Raw genomic sequence first — 24,277 nt, 5'->3', positions numbered from 1 at the left:
ATTGTTGCAGTCTCAATAACCACGGTAGCACTACGGCGATACCCAATTTCCATACTAATAACAACCAGGATGAACTCCGGGCCATCCATGCAGAGTCCAGTTCAAACTACGGATAATGCAGATAGTAAGTGGACGACGGATGACCTAACACGATATTCAAACGCTGTTAAGTCTTCGACCAAAGAGATCATAAAAGCTGAGATCCATGCTAGCACAGCCCCGGATGATGTCGGCAGAGTCCCGGATGATCCCGGCAGAGGCCCAGTACGGTCAGATAGAGTGCCGACAATCACCGGTAGAGCCCCGGCAGAGCCCTTGATCATCCCGGACGTTGCCGACAGAGTTACGGACGTACCCCGGTCGTTCCTGGATCACCCGACCGACCACCGGGACTCTAGCGGGATGCTTGTGAGATTGTTAAAAAAGTTTAAAAAATGTATTTGAAAATAGTTTGATTGTTGGATACAGTCTATCTCCCTTACTATTAAAAGGGGGGGGGAATAAGTTAAACCGAGGTGCATTGTACTGGTGCTTTACACCGGGCACTTAAAAGAACCAGGGTCGCCTCTGGAACGGGGCGTCTTCTGTATCATGCACTATCCCCCCGAAAAATAATATACTAACAATCTTCAGGGGACGTTGGTCATATGGGCAACCGGTACCAACGATAAAAAGTCAAATAAAATAAGTTATTATGCCCCCTTCGTATATTGCTTTGCCCATGTCGGTCGGTCGGTCGGTCCGTCGGTCCGTAGACCATGCCATTTCCGCTCAATAACTAGACAATGCTTTGGCTGATGGTCCTCATATTTGGTGTGGAGGTTGGTCATGACTAGTAGATGACCCCTATTGATTTTGGGGTCAGTAGGTCAAAGGTAAAGGTCACAGTGACCTCACCATGAAAAGCTTGTTTTTAGAAGATATTTTGTGTGTAACATTGTCTCATTGACAACTACAGGGTTTACTCAATTCATGGACCCATGGGTCATATTGGTTCTGCCCCATGGTAATGATATACATGTATTCCATAACAAATTTACTATGCATTTTTAATACACATTTAAAAATATAATGTTATAATATTAAATTGGCTGTGTTTAGGTAGGCATACATGTTTTACAAACATATCTTGTTAACATCAGCATTGCGCTACTCTACACTTATAGCTTTATTCAGTGTCGTCACTCGAACTCAACCTCCACTCAAACTCGGGAAAGGCTTCCTTAAGGACGAATTGAGGACGCCTTGGTCAAGGTGAACTCAAGTGTAGAATTGGTATTCATATTTGAAGTCTTCCTCGACTTACCCGAGAAAGGTTTGAATAGCAAATCACCCGTAAAATCACTGTTATAGGTGATCTGTTCAATAAAATATACACTAATTACATAATTCGTACTACTGATGCCCTTTGTTGGTACGAGATTGCAGATATATGGTACAGAAGACTGTAAGAAATGGCATCAGTACATTACCGAAGTTGCAACCAAGACACAACCAAGTGTAAACAAGTTAATATATGTGTAAAAACAGTTTAAAGATGAAAATATTCATTGACAAGTTGTGATAATTTCAAAATAACGTTTGTCGAATGGAGAAGAAATGTTAAAAGTTTTTGTCAACAGATTAAAATAAATATTACACAGTATTCGAATACATGTAGTAACATTATAATTGCTATATGATGGTGTCATTTAAACATTTATATTATTATACCTCAATATATCCTTCAATGTAAAACTCCCATAGGGCTACAATGTGTTCTGATCGAATATCACGCTCCTAGAATATATTTCCCGGGGAATATTTCTTATATCACCTTGGAGCACAAAACTCTTACATAACTCATTCATAAAGCGAAAATGCCTTAGTACCCAGTTAGCATAATATTATTTATTTCCTAGTCTGTCTGTCTGTCTGTCTCTTGTTTTGATCTACATTGTATATACATTATACAATTTTTGTGTATATCGAAAATTTACAGATCAAAATCGCTATAATTGTGAAGTGATGATCTGTATTTTCTTTCAGGCAAAGACTGCTGACCTAAGGGTTTTTTTTTCGGTATAATAAAATAAATAACACATGGCTGTCGGGGTGATAGAGGATATTGCCTTAAAAATGCCTTAGTAACCAGTTAACATAATGCAAAAATACACATACTAATACAATTTAAATAGTTTATAAAAAAATCTTTATTTAGCAAAGAATCCCACGTGGAAAGCGAAAAGTTCTTAGACACTTAGACACTCGGACGGACAATGGCAACGCTATATGGGGCACAAAAATATTGAAGAACACAAACAATGCTAAAACGTATTGCTTCGGTGAGTTAAGAAGGCACATGCCCCCCGCGCCCCATACGGATCTGCAACTGGCCATGCACAATAATGTATGATATATTTTACGTCGGGGGTAAACCAGAGGGTAAAATCAAGGGTTAGTTGGATAGACTGTTACAGTATCCAATACAATAAGTTACAAATTAGCATATGAAAAGTTGAGACATTTATCGTTAACCGATATGGACATTTATGAGCACCTAATTTGTTGCGACATTTTTCGTTAATTTTTGGACATTTATCGTTAAATGAGTTTTGGACATTTATCGGCGATTGAGACATTTATCGTCAATTTTTGGACATTTTTCGTCGTTTGGACATTTTTCGACGTTTGGACATATATCGGCGCTACAACACAAACTGTTTAAGTTTGATTAAATGAATAATTGAGTGAATCACTCTTTGTAAACAGCTGTTCAATAAGTTCCACATGTTGCGATAAAATAATCATATTTTAAATACCACGATATTATCATTAACTTGTGTTCCTATACATGTGTATTGATTAAAACATAAATTGTCGCTCCAAAGGGTGTACTATCACACAAAAGATGATGAGAGTTTATAGGGACTAGATATATAGCGCTGATAGTGCACAAACAGTGGATTACGGTAAAAATATGTGAACAAGACGACAATTTACTACAATGGCAATTTCTAAGGACAAGAAATTTTAGTGAAATGCTAAAGCTACAATATTAACCAAAATACATGCCAATTTTAGTGAGAAATGATTCATAAATATAAAAACGCCGTTGCCGTTTTCATAGGCTTCCAAACTATATTTACATGGTTTTATATATTTACCATTCAGAGGGATATTTCATCGGATAGCGTTAATTTCCATTTTAATATGTCAAATAAAATGGAATATAATGTTCTAGTACCTAAAATGAATAATGTGAAACCAACTAACATTCGTAAGCAGACGACACCGGAAAGTTTAAATTTCAGTCACACGTCTAATGGAGATTGTAATGAGATTGAACTTCCGGTTGAATTATTACAAGTTGATACATGGAGTCCGATTGACAAGGATGGTGCTGTTTACGTTTTTGCTGCGTACATTGTTGAACAAAATGGTAGGGTTGAGGCATTAGGAGCAAGTATCAACCCTGCACCGGAAGTATTTTGTCAGTATTGGCACATTGCAGACGACAATATAACGCTAATCATAAGTGTGCACACAGCTGTCGTTCGCTGGCTTCCTGAGAACCATGGTCGCAAGTAAGAATTGTTGATATCTGCATACATCAAGCAGAACAAAACATTTTAAATAAAACTTAATTTTCATTTGTCAAGTTCATACGAGTACTTTATACAAATGGACTTTGACAACATTTTACCATTTTAAAGATAACGTTTGTGTTTGTCAACATAGGATTATTATGTTATAGTATGATTATGTAATGTGTGAATCTGTCTACATGACATCGTCCAAACTGTCGTTTCTATTTACAGTTATTTTTTTCAGGTATACCGGTGCAATATTTGAATGTCCAGCTTCAGTATTACACGTCCGTTATGTTTCCTTAACAACGAGCAAATGTGACATACCTTTAAACTTACTTCAACTTACAAATGCCATATTGCCAAATAGATATCAGCGCATATTTACGGTTTGCTTAAAACCGTTACATTTTAGTTATAATGAAATCTTTGAATTGATTGAATGGATCGAACTAAACAAGATTCTTGGTGCCGACAAGTTTGTTATCTATGTCTTTTCAATTTCAAATAATACTGCTAAGGTGCTTGATTACTACGTCAAACAAGGTATTGTAGAATTAGTCCGATGGAATTTACCAATGAAAAGTTATACATGGCCAAAAACAAACGACCCGATAGAAATTCATAGTAACGGAATGGTTTTGTCGATCCAAGATTGTCTGATGCGAAATAAAGCACATTCTGAATTCATTGTAAACATTGACGTAGACGAGTTCATTATACCGCGTTCTGAGCACAAGATCACGTGGCACGATATGATGAAACAGCTGTCGTCTGTTTGTGATACTTATATTTTCCGCAATGTTTTCTTTCGAAAAGACTGGAACAGTACATCCGATTCCATTGATTTTCATGGAAACGATCTGGCAAAGAAATACAATCTGGTTACATTACAAAAAATATTGCGTGAAAAACAAATATTTGATGCTAAAATTAGATCTAAGTATTTCACAAAGACTACAAAAACAGACAAAGTGTTAATGGTACATGATGTGCAAGGTGGGAAGACACAAACTGTTCCTGTAACAATTGGAATGCTTCATCATTATAGAAATTGGGAAAATCCAAATAAACCATTGACGCGAATACGTGACGATCTTATAGTAACTAAATATGGAGACAAACTTATAGAAAATATTCAGATAACTTGGAGTAAACAAGGAAATGTAAAATCTGATACCAATATGTGATATGTACTCAATACGTTCTAAGTGAAGTTATTTTACCTTCTGATTCTGACGACATCGAACACATATAGTTATGTAATGTCTTGATTCTTAAGCTTTAACCAGCTAAATTTCTGTAATGATATTAATGGATTGCAGTTCTTTCATAAACCAAAAGAGTTTTCCAGTCAAAGGCTAAGCATTTTTGGTTCCAACATAAGGGTAATATAAATAGATCGGAGTGTTCGCCCAAGAGTTGTGATTGGAGAGGTCATCAGACCTCTCCATAGTGTTCAGACTGATTGCTGGCGGCATCCATTTTTGCGTATCTGATTGCAGTGAATGAATCTCATTTTAAGCGTAAAATCATTAGGAGCAGTCTACAAAAATTGTTTTGCGCATGCCCCGTTTCAAAATACGGCTTAACTTAAACGAAAAATTAACATCCAAGTGAACAAATCGGTACATAGAAAAATCGGAAAATATCATTTACATTACTTAACACTACGTGGATGCTTCATTCCGTTTAAAAATCTTTTAAACTGTATAAATCGATTACCGTATTGTTTTTTTTAATAACGTTTTACTATTTCATGTTCTGATAAATAGTTACAATGAACATTATAGCTACAATATCACCATGCACTATATACACCGCCTCCGTGGTCGAGGGGTTAGAGTCGATTACTTTTAATCCTGTTAAAATCTCTGGCGTGGGTTCGATCCCCGGGCGATGTTTTTTTGTTAGTTTAGCGCGGAGGAAGGTTGTCTAGTACTGATGTAACTCTCCAGGAACGATGGTTAGGAAACTACCCGCCTATATGACTAAAATACTGTTGGGAAAAGGTGTACAATGAAACAAACAACAAAGAAACATATTATACGACCGAGTGAACCTGTATTGAACCGGTATGTCTAAATAACGCAATTTTTTGGGGGATTTTTTGGCGCAAATGGCACAAATTTTACCTCAAGTTTGATTTTCTTCTAATATTGTGGTTGGAGGCATGCAGCTTTATATACTGTTTATTCCAATAAACAGTATATAACAGTATAACAGTATATAACAGTATATACTGTTATTCCAATCAAATGATATCAACATTTTTTATGTAAAATTGTTTGATTAACATACTTTATACCCGTTTTGGAAAATGTAGAGGAAATGCTTCCTTATATTTAACAAAACAGTGACCGAAAATTTGCTTATTGAACTTTACAAGAAACTTTTATTTTGAAAATACTTTTAATATATATACATGTATATATACTTTTTCTACAAAGGGAACTGAATTTAAAATACAAATGTAAATGATGTATATCATTTAATTTACATTAAGTAATTTTACAATTTTTTTGTAGAAAAAATATCCCTAATGCGCCAAGAAAAAAGTCCATTTCTCCGGCATATAATCTTTTAAAACATTAAAAAAGATGAAATGTAAAACAAACTTTCATTGCAATATATATAATAAATTCTATTTTGTTTAATAATTGTAATTTATAACCATTCATTGTGTTTTTTATGCCATATAATATCTCCAAATATTTTCGAATTAAACAAATCTTCCACAGCAGCAAAAATACCTCTCGCATGCTTCTTTTAAAAGAAGCAAACTTGTTTTAACTGTGGCGTAAGTCGATATATATCTTATCGAGGGTGAACACGTGAGATGTGATATTTATTTATTTGTAATACTGCACGTTTGTAATGTCGCTTTTCATTGGGTAATCGCGACGTTTAAATACATGTAGTTTTATATACACGACTGCTGCAAATTTATGAAGAAAACTCACCTTTTTTCTCTAAAAAAAAAGATGCTAGCAGTATTATTAATTCGTTATAAATATTCCTGACAGGCTATATGGCCGTATAATTTGTTTGGAAATATAACCCGAGCCTTTTTATAACTTATATTCTTCTAAATAAAAATCCAACACACAGTTTGCATTTTAATGTTAGTGGGCTGTCATGTGACATTAACCCTATGACGTCACAAAAGGTTATATAGTTAATTAATCACGTGAGGTATAATTGCATAGTGAATTAAACTCTGGTTTATATGCAGTCACAGTATGATAAAAACGTGCAGCTTGACCAGAACTCAAACCTGTGACCTACAGAATAATGTACCGCGGATGTAGCGATTGAGCTATCTGGCCGCTTACACATTTTCTCCTAATAATAGTGAACAGTTCTAAACCGTGAAAGTTTTAGATATTTTCATTAACAGGTAGATTAATTCTTAATTAAAAAACAAATAAGAAAAAGAAAAACTTACATACTCATAGTCTTAATTAAAATAACAATTTTTATATTGTATAATTATTTTTACTAAAAAAGGGCATAGACAGTTATTGGTTGTGCCTTTATTTATTGTAAGGTCAATTTAAAAGTGAACATTACTGTACTAATACATGTACAATATCTCATTTACTAACTATTTGTACAGATAAAAAACTAACCTTTTGTCCAGATAAGAAATTTAATGGAGGCTGATTCGGCCCTGTTGTATTTTGCATCAGGGGGCACCGGGCGAAAACATGAAAATACAACAAACGAACCACTTTCTGGTACAAAATTGATACATCTTAATCTGAGCATCATATTTATGATATAAAACCATAAAAAAATGTGTTACAGGATCTTTAAGATTTATCAATTTTGTAACTTCCAAAAAGCTTTATTTATAAAAAATATTACCGAATTTTACATTTCATGTAAATAAAGGGAGGTAATACAAAGTTTATTTTCTATAAAATCTAAGTCAAATGTTTCAATAAGAAATGAATACATATAAATTATGTTAATGATTACATATAATATGTACAAATATTTGCAGTACATATTTTTTGCTGTTTGAAAATTGTTAAATTGGTGTTGCCCTTGTCAGGGCTAACCTTTCATGTTGTCACAGTTTACTGTACATTTTGGTTTTCATTGACCGCCGTACAGTGACCTACTTTCGGCTCAAAATTCATATTTTTGGCTATTACTCCGTGAAAATCGCATGGAGGTAAATTATCACCACTTTGTGCTTCAAAATTAACTCAATAAGGGCATGACTGGTAACATGTCCGGGGTCCGTACTCGACAGCGAAAGCTGCATTTTGTACCCTTGCGGGCGGATGGACCCTCATTAAGCATTAACTAAATACGGACTCGGCCCGGTGAATTTTCGTACTATTTGTTCTATAGTAAATCAGTCACATTTGAGGCTTAATTCTGGATTCCACTGTTCTTGATGAATTATATACTGTCTTCAACTTTAAACATTAACACTATCTAAGTCCAATGAGGCCCAAAATATAATAGGTTAGCCATCTACTTTTTTCAGAAATCTTCATTCTGTTGTAACACTGTTTAAATTCACCACTTTAAAAACTCTTGACAGCTGGTGGGTAGTACATCTTTAATCCTTCCGCCAACAAATGAGTTCCTGGCGAATACACAAAAAACAACTTTTAAAGTTATCATATAACACACAAAAACTACACACATGCAATAAATACACTTTAATTATGACCAATCTAACTAGAGATGACTAAAATTGGGCCACTTCAAAATTTTAAAGAACTACTTTCTAGACTGCAACGGGTTGGGTCTAATTCCGTACCGGGTTGTGAACACTTGCTAAATTCTTATGAATGATCAAGTTCAAGCAAACCAAACTCTGGAACACAATTTAACATTTGCAATGAAAAACATAAGTTTATACCATAAATGTAACATACAGTCTCCTACCATATGAAAAACATATGTTATTCATGTGTACTCATATGAAAAACATGAAAAACATGTGTCTGCACCTTATGTAAAACATACGGGGTACTTTTCTGGAGAAACGATATGTTTCTACCATATGTAAAACATGTGTGTCACATACGTTTAACATGTGGAACATATTTACCTGTGTATGCATAGCTTTAATTTTCTTCCTTTCATTTTTACAAAATGTTATTCTATTAACAATTTAAATACAAACAAATAGAAAATAATAATTAGTTTCACATAGTGATTAGCAGATTCCTGTAGCAGAATACCTGTAGGTATGTACTAACTGAACAAACTAAATGGTGTATAAAGCCAGTCAAAAAAAAATCTATCAATATTCACTCCTCAGGGCCTCTATGCTTTTGATGAACTTTAATTTCTCATTATTCTATTTATCGACAGAAATATAATAAAAAAACCATTTCATAGCTTGTAAAGCACACTGTCAATAACCATACTATTTATAAATATACAAAGAAAATAGAATGTAATAGCTCAGATTGACAAAAAAGAACAAACAATTTAGTAAACATGAGTTACTTCCCCTTAAAATAGAGAAAACCTAAAACCCGAAAGAACTCCCTAAACAGCAAAATTATAAAATGTTGCAGGCTCAGTTTTATTTAGCCATGGAAGGTAATGGTAAAAAATATTCATAAAAAGGCCACGTGACAGCAGTAAAATTACATTGCAGAAAACCGGATAGCTTTCAACATCCGGATACTGGTACACTTGTAAAAACATCCGGATACTGGTACACATTGTAAAACAATCATTCTGTGCAATAGATAAACATAATATGGATAAAATCAATAGGATAATCGTAAAAAGATTTTTGGTTAGATGTACGCAGTGCTAGTATATGTTTAAATTGGTCAACCCTTTTGCCAAATATTTTATACCATTGTATTGAAGCTGTCTTTACATGTTTGTATTTGTTGTTTGTTTGTTTATTTGTGCTTTTTGGGGTTGTGTTTTCTTTTTTTTGGTAATAAAATATGTGGGGAAAACTACGTGTTTATAGTTTCTAAATGTCCTACGAGGCTGCGTAGATGTTTATATTTGAAGCTATATTTGTTTTTATATTGTTATTTTAATACGTTTTGCACTTATTTTGGTTATGTCTCTACTCTTTTTAAATAGCATCGTTAAGAAAGAAATTCAACCGGATTGAATTCAATAAATGTTATTTCAATTCCGTAAAATACAATACAACACGAGAGAGTTGCTTAAAATCCGCAGACACTCGGATATTTCTATTAAAACAAGAATTTGTATCAGAGTTACCAACGTCCCCCGCCTCGGGGAAGTTTTATATGAAGCGTAAACTTGTGCTGTTTCAAAAGATTGAGGTATGGAGTCCAAAATTATGATCAATGCTAGATCTGCAAATGCAACAATAAATTTATTAAAGAAATAAAAATGAAACACGCAATTTAAAAATCTAATCTATCATGTTAAGCTTTGACCTCTAAGTGTGACCTTGACCTTGGAGGTAGGGATGCAGGTGTTGTGCATGACATATCGTCTTATTATTGTAACTATTTGTGCCAAGTATTTTCAAAATCCCTTGAACTATGAAGAAATTATAGATCTGACACAAAATATACCCTATAACAGACTATGTTAATCTTTGACCTTTAAGTATGACCTTGGAGGTAGGGACCCATGTTTTGCGCCTGACATATCATCTTATTATCGTGATTATTTGTACAAAGTATTTTTAAAATCCCTTGATCTATGAAAAAAGTCTGGACTGGACACAAAATATACACTTTAACAGACTATGTAAATCTTTTACCTCTAAGTGTGACCTTGACCTTGGAGGTAGGGACACAGGTGTTACGCATGACGTATTATCTTATTACTGTGACTATTTGTGCCAAGAATATTCAAAATCCCTTGATCTATGAAGAAGTTATGTACGGGACACAAACTATATATATAATACATATAACAGACTCTCTTAACATTTGACCTCTAAGTGTGACCTTAACCTTGGAGGTAGGGGTGCAGGTGTTGTACTTGACATATCCTCTTATTATTATGACAATTTGTGCCAAGTTATTTCAAAATCAGGAGAAGTTCTAGATCGGACACAAAATATACCCTAAAACAGACTATGTTATATTTTTACCTCTAAGTGTGACCTTAAACTTGGAGGTAGGGATGCAAGGTGTTAAACATGACACATCATCTTATTATAGTGACTATTTGTGGCAAGTATTTACAAAATCCTTTGATCCATTAAAAAGTTATGGACCGGACACAAAATATACCTTATAACAGACTAGGTTAATCTTTGACCTCCAAGTGTAACCTTGATCTTGGAGGTAGGTGACCGATTATTGCGCATGACACGTCGTCTCATTATTGTGAACAATTATGGCAAGTATTTACAAAATTCCTTCAAAGATAAGAGAGTTATGAACCGGACACGACATAAACCCTCAAATAGACAATGTTGACCTTGAATGAGCAAGTGCGACCTTGACCCTGGTGGTAGGGGTCTGGTTGTTGTGCACGACACATCGTCTTATTATAACAAACATTTGTGCCAAGTTATTTCAGATCTTTGATAAATGACAAAGTTATGGTCCGGACACGAAAGTGTGACGGACGGATTGACAGACAGACAGACGGACGGACGGAGGAACAGACGGACGGACGGAGCCTATTTCTATATCCCCCTTTTTTCTTCGAAAAGGCGGGGGACAATAAACTGCAGGAATAAAGACATAGAACAAGCAATGGCAATAATAGCTAGGGATCGAACCATATGTCTCAAATATATAAGGCAATCACTCAACCGGCTGTGGTCATTCATGAAGAACTATATATATGTGAGTGTAACTTTACAAAACATTAGTTATAAATTCCATATTAATTCTCGTAAAATTATTGGGCAGAATCGAAGTTGGGTCGGATATTTAAATAAGTGCTATAATTTATTCATTATTGACAGGTTATTAAAACCAGACAATAAATTTTACGGAATATTTTCTTGCTGAAAAGTACACAAAGTAATAGTAGTAAAACGTTTGTTTTGGGTATAAAATCATTTTAGTCTCACAAAGAAATCGACAAAACAAGCGATAGGTTGGCTTTTATAACATAAATTCTAAACAATGATTAATATTTCATAGACATCTTCACGTGTGCATTTAATATACACTATGTACTGTTGGTAATCTATGCTGGCGCAATTTACTTAAATAAAAAATGTGCTTGCTGTGTGCTGGGGGAGTTTTGCACACGGTTTGAGTCTATTTGAATAGATAATGTAAAAGTACACACAGCAAGCACAATATCTTGCAGGGTCGTACCTTCCTTTAGGCTGTGCAGACCGCAACCAATACATATTCGAGGAAAATGACAAATGATTTAATTGTCTAACTGCAACGTCTAACAGCTCCCGGAATATATTTATTTCAACTAAATAAACGCTAAAACGCACTTTGAAAAATATTTTTGCAGATTCCACAAATATTTGCTACACATAAATTCAAACCATACTACACCCCTGTCTCGGATGATATTTAAAGTATTATTACATTAAAAAAGACAGAGGGTATTGATAATTATTACCACGAAATATCAATTAAATCAAACGACTTATTTCAAAACCTTGGAGTTCTGTTCACAAGACTAAGAACAATTAATATAGAAATAATGACACTCAAATATTTGAACAATGCGGAAGTATCAAATGTCTATAACGCGTTTTTGATGAACAGGTGAAGATACATCATGGTAAAACACACATAACATATCTTTATTTTAAATGCGGCCTTCTAAAACATTATAAAAATACACACACTAAACAACATCATCAGATTAAGACAGACATGACTGTACTGTATGATTAAAACATTATCAACGCGGCATGATATCGAAAACTGATTATTAACTATGGTCAGGCACTCTGTCATTAAATGAAAAAAAATTAAGGGCAAATAACTAAATTCAAAGATACTGCAAAGAAACGTCAAATGAATTAGTCAACCAGGTCAAACTTTCATTCCGACTATAACAGATGTATAGTTTATTATCTTTTATCTTGAACTTTCAGCAGTTTTATGTCCTTACAAGTCTGTCTGTCTCTGTTTCTGCATCATCACTGCCAGCTTGAAGATAATAAACATTCCTCAAGTTAAACGCCTTTATGCAAACATATCCACACAAAGACACAAGTGAAATCACAAATGTTAAAATTCCGGAAATTGCGTACGCAAAAAACGAAAATTCGTATGATAACTGTCTGTCTTTGTTTTCATGGACGAATTGCATTGCAATAATGCAACAACACAAGTTTAAAATCCCTGAAAATACATTTGTGATATAAATAAGAATAAACTGATATGATAAAAGAGCAACTTATACTTAGAGTTTGATGGAGCAATTGGTAAATTCATAGATGCTTATTTTATGGTATATTGTTTATATTGGTAAATGTTTACGGACGATTCTAGACAATATAAAAATAAAATAGGTTAAAGTAGGCTGTGTCCAAGTATGAATTAGAATAAGGTTATTTCAATGTGAAAGTTGACTGCAGACATACAGGTAAAACATAATACCCTGGTGAGGATTAGTAAGTTGCTGTATAGTAAACTTCTTATAAAACACATAATGGTGCCTGCAAATTGAAATTGAATCTTACCAAAAGGTGTCAGTTCGCTAACCACATTACATTCGATCAATTACGGAATAGTACACAGCACTGGGAACCATTTAGTATGGATATGGAACGCCGTGATTGTCTTATGTTCCATAATTTAGCATTAAAGTAACCGAGAAGTCAGTCCACAAACATTTAACAAACCGTAGTCGGAGGCTGGGGTTCATCTTATATTTGGAACTATATTTGAAGGCACTGTAATGTTTTGAGGTCCGACGAACTATTTCCATATCAAATTTATACCATTTTGCAATTTCTAAAACAAAGTGAGTTCCTTGAGGAAAAAACATATAATTTGAGCGTAACAACATTCAAAGCAAAATGTACTGAAAACTTTTAGCAGTCGGATCGTAAATTTGTGCTGTTTCGTGAAATCTTTTGAACGGCCGGCCATCACTAAACATTATGAATACGTTATCCTGGATATTATATTATTGGCCGACTGACACGGACGGTTGTTAATAATGATGGTAATGATGACGATGATGATTACTATATTACCTGAGATTATATTGAGGGAAGGTAGAATACAAACACAGCAAACTCTACAAGTGTCTATGTCCATTGTTTGACAGCATGTTTTACATCCAACCAGCAACCAGATTAATAAAAGTATGCAGGTAAATGTTATACATACAATTTCTAATGCACACAATGTTACACTAGATACTGAAAGAAAAAGGAAAGATATCTTAACTATCAAGTGAAACACAGGCAAAATACATTTCTACTTTGACTATGCCAAGGTAAAAGAATATCAAAGTCAATGCATTCTTGCAATTCCCCCATGTGGAGAAATTATTTAAATTTGATACAGGCATTGCATTACATATTTGACATGTTCAGCTCCTCTTTATAATCCTTTACAAAGTGGTAGGTATTTATTATCTTCTTGTAATATATGGAAGGAATTAAATGCAGGTACAATGAACTTTTGCTATGTCATGTTGTTACTAAAATAAATTGTAGATATGTTTTTTTACAGGAGAGAGTTTCATATAAGCTCCAAGCTTTCTACTCAATCCTGAATGAAATTTATATATTGTAATATTGTCTGTAAATATTGATGAAGAAATAAATATTGTCTAAACCAATGCATTCTTGAAAGTATTTTTTCTCATCGGTAAATATTTAATAACAATGAGAAACAGAAATACATTTTACTTTTCACTAATCTTTTAACAGTAATATCTGTGACCATTCAACAAAAATACGTTATCATTCAATTATCAAATATTACCCATATCCAGGCAGGGACCATGTGTTGAATTGTCAAAACCATAGTCATTTTGATAGTCACATGCCCATTGGTCAGCAAAAAATCCCGACATTTGGAGAATAAATACAGAAGGTATCAGGATGGATGTAACAGTTGATGGACATATTTTAGAACATCTTTGTCCAAAGCAAACGCATGAGCAAAATCTTTGAACGCTTTGATTCATGTCCGATAAAATTCCTCTGGCTATATACGAATTCATTTTTCTTTTGAAGTCTGTAATAATAATGTTAAAAAAGAAATAGTTATAAAGATTTTTGACAGGTTATATGGCCTTATATAAACGGTTGTTTGGAAATACAATCCGACGGGTCCATTTTATATTGCAAACAAGTTTATATACAGTCATATAACCTGTTAGAAATATTTATTTAGAATTTATAATACAGCAACCAGCATAATTTTAGAGAAAAATGTGAGATTTCTTCATAATTTGACAGCAGCCGTGTATATAAAACTATATAACTATGCGATTATCCAATGAAAAGCGACGTTACAAACTCGCAGTATTATAATGCTCACATGATCTATATGTTAGTCTCTCTGTATAAACTAGAAAATAAAGTTTCCTTTTAAAAGGAAAGGCTTGCTCAGTGTGTCATCATCCCTTCCCTTTAAAATTGTGGGTTTTTTTCTTGTTTCAATTTATTATCACAATTTGTTTTGAATTACGGTATTTGTATATCATTAAGGGTTTATATAGTTTTTTTCTCGAAAAAAAAAGTTTCACTTTTAAAGGGATAGGTAGGGTAAGCCCAAGACTGGACGAGCACCTGTGCCCATTTGTTTGAGCACCAGTGTTATGCGTGCAAATTTGGACCAGATAGGGACCAGAAGTCCACTGATTATAACTGAACGGGAACATGCTGACGATAACAGTAGCAACTTTTTTTGTAAAAATGAATATTTGTTTGTCAAAAACGATTCGAAATCTATTCTCTATTAAAGTAATCAATCGTAAAAATACTAACATTGGCTCTCACGTGGAGATCAATCTATCGCACTGAATGACATTTCTTTTCCACTTATTTCGTAGAGAGAGTCATTCGTTTTGGGCAGTTGCTAATTTCATTTCTATAGCAGCTTTAGACACAAGTGAATGCACTAAAAGACTTCGTTACCGTGGTACCAATTTAATAAGCATGTACAACTATGTACGTTAAGCCTAAAATAGTCATGGACAGGAGATTAGCAGTGGTAAGGGATTAAATGATATGCATGGGCTTATTTTTAGATTACACTATCAGCACAGACGTTTACACCTACTGTCAGTAGCATCCTCTAAATATAACTTGACCATCAGGCACTATTTTTTGATTATTTCTTTTGCGGTGTTATTTTCTGCGTCACGGTTATTTATATTTTGTGGTAAGCAGGACCGCCCTTCTTTGAGATCGGAATAATACGTGACAGTAACCATTCTCGATTTTATAAACACTAATAAATATAAATAGAAACTAACTTTGCGTTTGAAAGAAAGAATTTAGAACGGAATCAGTAAAAAGTAGAGAAAACAAATCTGGATTTCCAAAGTAAAATAAAATAGACTTTTAGATTCCGTAATATTGGGTCGTCAGATTCCGAGTATGAGGAAATGGCCCGATTGCACGATTGCAATCGGAACAACCTCGCTATTAAATAAATTAAAAAACCCAAGAGTTTGTCGGAAAAGGCCGAAAAGTGCGATTGGGACGATTGAACTGGTGTTTCCCGTTCAGATAATGCACTAAAAAAATGTAAGGCAGGAAACCACGTCACCGGAGACAACTTTTCCAAAAACAATAAGTTGCGAAATAAGCATAGAATGACGTGAGCTTAGTTATAAGTGTTCGGTGGCTTTTACGAGAGTGAGTGGTGTGTGGTGCACGGGGTGGAGGGTGGACTTGTATTACGAAGTGTTCGACTACTGATTTGATGCAAATATTCTTATGTTACGTTTATAATTGTAATTAGTAATGACTTGCACAATTCATTTTATTTCTATAAATAACTGTCGGGTTACGTTGAAACGGTTGCAGATTTCCGTGTCTAATTATATTTTCTATTATTTTTTTAGACAAATTCTTTTTTTATATTGTTTTAATAGATATCAGTATGCATATAATATTAAAATAAATTCATCTATAAGATTGATAAGTTACAATATTATTACGTTGATTGTATGAAATTTTTACTAAAACTTTTGTTAAATAATTGTAGCATGAAATTTTAACCGAAGAAGTGGTAAATTTTTGAGTCAAGTCTCGTACAGAGAGAACACTTATATTGAATGAATTACTCTTGTTTATTACAGTAATTTATTAAAATCATTGTGGCAATTCAAAATTTGTTCTGTCAATTTGTATGTGAATTATATGCAAATATGTTCTTTATTACAATAAAAAACGGATTGTCTAAGATACATGAAATATAATACACGTACATTCTTGGTTGTTTTTACCTTCTTCCATCTTGATGGAGCCCGTATACGGAATTGCACCGTTTCAAACAGTCCACAGACATGATTATGATAAGTGCTTGTGCAAGTCTTTACTACATGTTAAATTACATTTAACGGTGACATAGTTTTTTGCAAGAATATGTAATCGAACCGCTATGCACGAAGTGATAATGGTATCACCGATATTAATGTTTCATATTATACGTGAACTGGTGACATTGTTTTTTGCAAGCATCATGTTTCAAGAAAAAATTGATTGTAACATATGTTAATTGGGCAACAAAGTTACATATGAAACAATTAACAAAAATTTGGGATGTCACAGAAGCTATAAGAGCTTTTGAGTGCCTCTCCCAGTAAACGTTGGTAAGCGTATGGAAATTCTGCATGTTAAGAAAAAAAGAGCGATCAGGTGATCACATGTGGTGTCCGTCATGATGGAATCATGTTGGGGAAAGTTTTTGTGACATATCGGACGACCGACCGGAAGTGCACACTATGACTTTTGTGTACTGTTCATCCTGTAAAGTTTGGATGGAAATAACCAAGATCAAGTTTATGAGGAGTGTCGGACAAGCTTATTTGTGTATCTGGCAAACACACGAAAAAACAACTTTTTCAAGAAGGCATTAACTCGGCAAAAATCATTCAACGCGGTAAAGTGCAATATTCGAATGAACTTGCGCTACAGATCAATCCTGTAAAGTTTCATTGAAATTGCATTGGTGGTATTAGAGAAGTAGTCCGGACAAACTTTAAAAATAAAAATTATTAAAGGGCCATAACTCTGACAAAAATCATTGAACCGGAAAATTCTCTCTGTATATATATAGAAGAACTTGTGATGTTGTTACACTATGTATATATATATAGAAGAACTTGTGATGTTGTTACACTATGTATATATATATATAGAAGAACTTGTGATGTTGTTACACTAGGTGAGAGGTAGGTGAGGTATATGGGGGGAAGGGGGAGCTTGAGGTGGTGGTTAAGAGCTATGTGAGATTATATTATTAGAGATGCTGATGTTGTTAACAGGGGGCTAGTGGTAGTGAGGGAGTGGGGGGGGGAGGTAGGGTAGGGGTGAGGAGAGGAGGAGGCTTGGTGCGATGGGGGGTGGGGTGAGTGGAGCGGCGTGGATGTGGTGGGGTTATTTATTTATTCTTATTACGCCATTCAGATTTTTTCGCCTTGTTTTTTGATTGGAATATGATCAACCACGAAAGAAGATTGATATATCGACCTAGATCTGTGGTAATTATATTTCACATTAAATTTCTCCCGTTTTTGGTACTCTAACGTGTAAACAATATGCGCTTGTAGTTGTGATTGCTGCGTACGTTGGGTTTGTACTTTTATGCTGGTGTATAATTCCGATTTAAAAGCACTTTTATAACTGTCAAATGATAAATATTTACAGAAAGTTTGAGTATGAATACAATAACCATGAGTTCGAAAACAAATATGATTGTGAAGCTTGATATTAATTACCAAAAAGTGCGTTCACAGACCTACTCTTTTCTATGTTATTTCGTAAGGTAAGGGAAAAATACGTCATGTATTTATGTGAGTTCATGTGTGACGAAAGAGGTATCCTAAAGGATCTTATATCGACCGTTCCATATTGAAACAGCAATGAATTTTTTAAAAAAAATCGTCTAAACTCGGCAGGGGAAGGGTAATAAAATTATTATTTATGGTTTTGGGAGTGATATATGTGGATATATTATCCTGTCAAGATAAAATATCACCCTGCCTAAACGGCTCGGGTGATATAAACTTAAAAGGTAAGTATTATCCACATATATACTCCAAAACCAAAATTAACATATAATATAGAAGAACTTGTCAGTTGTTACACTATGTATGATATATATAGAAGAACTTTGTCATGTTGTTACCTATGTTAATAGTAGGTGGGTTGAGGGGGGGGGAAGGAAATTGTCAGTGTTGTTACCTATGGTATATTATATATGTGAGATTGTCATTGTTGTTACACACTTATGTATATTTTATATAGAAGAATTGTCATGTTGTTGAGCAACTATGTATAGTTATATATAGAAAAAGGGGGGAACTTTATGCAACCCCAATGGGTTTGTGGGTTTGTACACTATGTATATTATATATATATATGAAGAACTTGCCAGTTTGTTACACTATGTATATATAATAAATAGCAGAACTTGTTCATGTTGTTACACTATGTATAGTATATATACGAAGACTGTGTCATGTTGTTTACACCTTTGTATATATATATAGAAGCAACTTGTGATGTTTGTTAATCTATGTATAATATATATAAGAAGAATTGTGATGGTTTGTTACAAAAGTAATGTTATTAATGTAATAGATAAAAGGAGAACTGTTCCCAATGGTTGTTAAACTATGTATAGTATATATAGCGCAAAAGACTTGTGATAGTTGTACACTATGTTATTTTATATATATAGAAAACTTGTGAAGTGTTACACTATGTAATATATATATATAGGTAGAAGAATGCCATGTTGTAAACTTGTATATATTAGGAAGAACTGCCATGTGTTACACTTATGTATAATGTATATAATAGAGAACTGTATGTTTTACACGTACGGTATATATAGAAGAATTGTCATGTTGTTACATTCTATGTAAGTATATATAGAAAAGAACTGCATGTTTACAACTATGTATATATAATATGTAGAAGAAATTGTCAGTTGTTACACTAGCTATGTATATATATTATAGAAGAATTTTCATGTATGTTACACACTATGTATATATATATAGAAGAACTTGTCATGTTGTTACACTATGTATATATATATATAGAAGAACTTGTCATGTTGTTACACTATGTATATATATATAGAAGAACTTGTCATGTTGTTACACTATGTATATATATATATAGAAGAACTTGTCATGTTGTTACACTATGTATATATATATATAGAAGAACTTGTCATGTTGTTACACTATGTATATATATATAGAAGAACTTGTCATGTTGTTACACTATGTATATATATATATAGGAGAGAACTTGTCATGTTGTGATCATGTATATATATGTAGAAGAACTTGTCATGTTGTTACACTATGTATATTATATATACGAAGAAGTTGTCATGTTGTTACACTATGTATAGTACTATATATAGAAGAAACTTGTATGTTGTAAATTAACGCATGTATATCATATATATAGATAACTTGTAATGGTGTTACTGACCTATGTATATAATATAACATAAGAAAGAAACTATGATCATGTGTTTAACTATGTATATAATAAAGAAGAACTTGGTCATAACGTATGTTACACCTTATATATAATATAGACTTGTCATGATTCGTTACAAGGTCTATGTTTATAACAATATAGAAGAACTTGTATTATGTAGAAGCTACGTATATATAATATTATAACTACAGAAGACACTTGTCATTCTGTTTCACTCATAGTTGTATAATTACTAATAGAGACAATGTTCATGTGTACACCTACTGTAATAATATTATAATGAAGAACTTGCAATCCATATAGATATAATAAACTATGTAGTATATAATATAAGTATCAATTTCATGTTGTGTACACTATGTTTATATATTATATATATAGGAAGAACTTGTCATGGTTTGTTACATCTATGTATATATTATAATTATGAAGACCGTGCCTATGTTTACAGCTATGTTATATATATATGAAGATACTTGCATGTTGTTACACTATGTATATTCTATAGTATAGAAAAATAAGAACTTGCCATTTGTTTACATCTATGTATAATAGTATATTATATAGAAGAACTTGTCATGGTGGTTACACTATGTATATATATAATCATAATATATAAAGAATGCATGTTGTTACACTATGGTATATCGATATAGAAGAATTGGTGGATGGGTTGTTACAGCTATGTATATATAGGATAGAAGAACTTGCATGGTTGTTTACAGTCTATGTATATATATATTATATATTAGTATAATATAGAGAACTTGCCATTTGTTACACTATTAAGTATATTATATAGAGAACTGTGAGAGTTGTTACACTATGTATATATTAATAATATGATAGTTATATATATAATATATATAATTATATATATATTAATTATATTATTAATTATGATATGAAGAACTTGTCATGGTTGTTACACTATGTATAGTATATATATATTAAGTTATTTATATTTTTTATATATGAAGAACTTGCAATGTTGTTACACTATTAGTATTATATTAGAAGAATTGCCATTGTTGTTACACTATGTATAATATATTGAAGAACTTGTCAGTGTCTTGTACACTATGTATATTATATAAGTTAATGAACATTGTCTGTTGTTTACAGCTATGTTATATATATATATATATAGTATAGTAAAGAACTGTCATGTTTGTTACACTGATGTATATATATTATATAGAAGAACTTGTTCATGTTTTAACTCTATGTTTTGATATATAAGAACTTGTCATGTTGTTAACTATGATATTATATCATGAAGAACTCTGTTTCATGTTGTTACACTATTGTATATATATATAGAAGAACTTGTCATGTTGTTACACTATGTATATATATATATAGAAGAACTTGTCATGTTGTTACACTATGTATATATATATATAGAAGAACTTGTCATGTTGTTACACTATGTATATATATATATATAGAAGAACTTGTCATGTTGTTACACTATGATGACAGAGAGGATCACCGATCTCACTTTTGAGTTATCTCCCCTTGAATCAAAATTATTTACTTTCTTGAGGTCATTTCAAGAGCGGATCACTTATACGTACGTCTATAAAATTTTGTTATTACTTCTGGATTAAGTTTTGTTTGCTTTTTATTGTAATACATAATAACATGCAATTAAATATTTCTGTTATAACTCTTCAGTTTGAATAAAGATTATTTGAAAATATTTAAAATAGAAGAAAAAGAAACAATTCGCTCTTTATTCGTTCTTGAATTTTGCATGACTCAGATGGAATAAGCTACCTGAAAACGGGGCGTCCATGGCCGAGTGGTTAAGGTCGTTGACTTCAACCCACTTGCCCCTCACCGCTGTGGGTTCGAATCTCGACAGGGACTTTGGATTATTTCATGTGAGGAAGCTATCCAGCTAGCTTACGGAACGCCGGTGGTTCTACTCAGGTGCCCGTTTGTGCCTGAAATATTGCACGGAAGGGCACCTGAGGTCTTCCTCCACCAGTAAAGCTGGAACGTCGCGATATGACCTATACTGTGTCGATGTGACAAACAAACAAACAAAAGCTACCTGAAAACAAGAAAATAACTTATTGTTTACCTTCATTGTGAATTATCTGCCGTTGAATTAAGCAAAATAAGTCATATTCAGGGGAAAATAAGTCAAAAACGAGAACGGTGATTAATCTTTTTTCTTTACAGATGTTTTCACTTAATATACACATCAAAGCAGTACTGCCCTGCTAAAGCTGTAACATTCAGTCTAATATAATAATAATAATAATAATAATAATAATAATAATAATAATAATAATAATAATAATAATAATAACAATATCATCATCAATATCATCATTATCATTATTGTCATTAAAACTATTAATACATAGTGTTTCAAATAAAACAGGCAAAGTTAAAAAAAACCAATAAAACAATAATACATGTATGGCCTTCTGATTCACAAGTAACAAAGATGAATAGATTATTATATTTATAAAACATTTTTACAATACTTCGAAATGAAAATGCATAGGTAAAATATACTTACTTGCTATGTCAGTGGTATAACTAAAGTATTTCAAACCGTCTATCAAATTTATTATTAATAACCTTATAACATTAAAGAAAATTGCATTATAATATTGATAAATTTGTGCATAATTTCATTAGTTATATTAAAGAAGTTTCCATTTTCTAACAGTGGAAAAATGAGTCATCTTATACATGTTTGAAGTAGTATACATATTGTTGTTATTTGTTTGACAATGGTGATATTTTTAGAATTTAACTTCACCTGATAATGAGACATTGTCACTGAACTTTGAGAATAATATTTTTAACCTTGAATTTTAAATACGTAGTGTTGAATTTTTCACTTTAATCGGGTTCTAAAAGATATTAATAAAAATCAAAAAAAAATAGAGGATTTTAAAATGAGGAAAATTTTAATAATTTATTTTTTGTAGAAAATGAATAAAATCTTTGCAGCCTCTGTTTTTTTTTATCTAGTTAAAAAATTTTTTTAAAAGTACAAAAATCAACCAATATTAATTATACATACCAAAAATAAAAAACGGTTTTTTTACGTTTAAAAGTGACGCCTTCCAGTGTAGAAATGACGGGGCTGGGAATAAACGCGTCGTATTTCAAAATGTAAACAAAGCCCCATCTTGGAACAAAAAAATGTATTTTTTTTGTTTTAATTTTTTTTGTTGGACATGATTAAAAACCAATATATGTTTACACGCACACATTTCCCCGCTTCGTTCGGTATATGGGCTCGACAACTTTTTTGTAAACAAAGTTAAGCGAATTCAACTGAAGCGGGGCAGAATTTTTTATGAAAATGTGGGGATACGACGCAGTTTATTTTATTATCTTTTTTTTCCTTAAAATCGTTATATTTTTGTTTCAGATTCACCATAAACTTGAAAAAATTTTTTGCATATTTACTAGATTTTTCTTAAAAAGAGTTTTTTATTTTTCTAAGAAAAATATTTTTTTTACGAAATGATACGAGGGGGCAGTTGAAAAAAAATGATACCAGCAGTTGTTTTTTTGGCAGTTTTTCAACAGGGATAATTTTGGCAAAAATTTTTTAATGGAATAATATTGCGCTAGATAAAAAAACCCCGGTCCGTGTTCAAAAAGAAAGTCAGGGGAATAGGATCAAGTGCCCGATTTTTTTTTTCATTATATATAAAACAAAATGTTTGTAGCATGCTAAAAAGAATGGTAAAAATTTTCGAAACATAAATTGTTATTTGAAAAGAAAAAACCCTTTTTTTGGGAAAAAAAAAATTCAAAACAAATCAGAAAAAATCTGATCAAAATGAGGTAAATTTTAAGGATAAATAAAAAATTTGGATAAATGAAAAACCCCATTTTGAAAAAATAAAAATATTTTCTTTAAAAATTTTTCATAAACATGCTATTACAGGCCCATTTTTTTAAGTTTTACTAAAAATTAATCTTGGGGAAAATAAGGGAAATTTTCAGTTTTTAAAATTTTTGACCCGATTTGACCCTGATCTTAAATCTTTGTGAACACGGGGAATCATTTGGGGTGTAAGAAAAGTTTGTTGTTTTTGATTATTTGAATACATTGGGTCATGTCAATAAAAATTTAATTTGA

At 32.4% G+C, this 24,277-nt stretch overlaps 1 protein-coding gene and 1 long non-coding RNA gene across 2 annotated transcripts; one reads left to right on the top strand and one right to left on the bottom strand.

The window, feature by feature from the left end:
• The first annotated feature begins 2,732 nt into the window (after positions 1-2,732).
• On the top strand, positions 2,733-9,491 carry LOC132744867 (uncharacterized). Its single transcript, XM_060733656.1, has 2 exons — positions 2,733-3,566; positions 3,814-9,491. The coding sequence occupies exons 1-2, from the start codon at positions 3,070-3,072 to the stop codon at positions 4,757-4,759; spliced, it is 1,443 nt and encodes a 480-aa protein (XP_060589639.1). The 5' UTR covers positions 2,733-3,069; the 3' UTR covers positions 4,760-9,491.
• Positions 9,492-11,604: 2,113 nt separating this feature from the next.
• LOC132744868 (uncharacterized) lies at positions 11,605-22,876 on the bottom strand. Its single transcript, XR_009627757.1, has 4 exons — positions 22,691-22,876; positions 14,432-14,686; positions 13,693-13,860; positions 11,605-12,832 (listed from the first exon to the last, which is right to left on the bottom strand). It is a non-coding gene; the product is annotated as an uncharacterized LOC132744868 (long non-coding RNA).
• Between the last annotated feature and the right edge of the window lie 1,401 nt (positions 22,877-24,277).

This window comes from Ruditapes philippinarum, unplaced genomic scaffold (genome assembly GCF_026571515.1).
Source record: "Ruditapes philippinarum isolate M1 unplaced genomic scaffold, ASM2657151v2 ctg2416_1_1_1_1, whole genome shotgun sequence".
Lineage (NCBI taxonomy): Eukaryota > Metazoa > Mollusca > Bivalvia > Venerida > Veneridae > Ruditapes > Ruditapes philippinarum.
Note: the sequence above shows the minus strand (reverse complement) of the source record. Positions and strands in the feature narration are given on the sequence as shown.

Excerpts from the sequence above, each read along its gene's own strand:
- LOC132744867 (XM_060733656.1), top strand. The coding sequence starts at position 3,070 with ATGATTCATAAATATAAAAACGCCGTTGCCGTTTTCATAGGCTTCCAA. Across the intron at positions 3,567-3,813 it reads CCTGAGAACCATGGTCGCAA|GTATACCGGTGCAATATTTG; the intron begins GTAAGAATTGTT and ends TATTTTTTTCAG.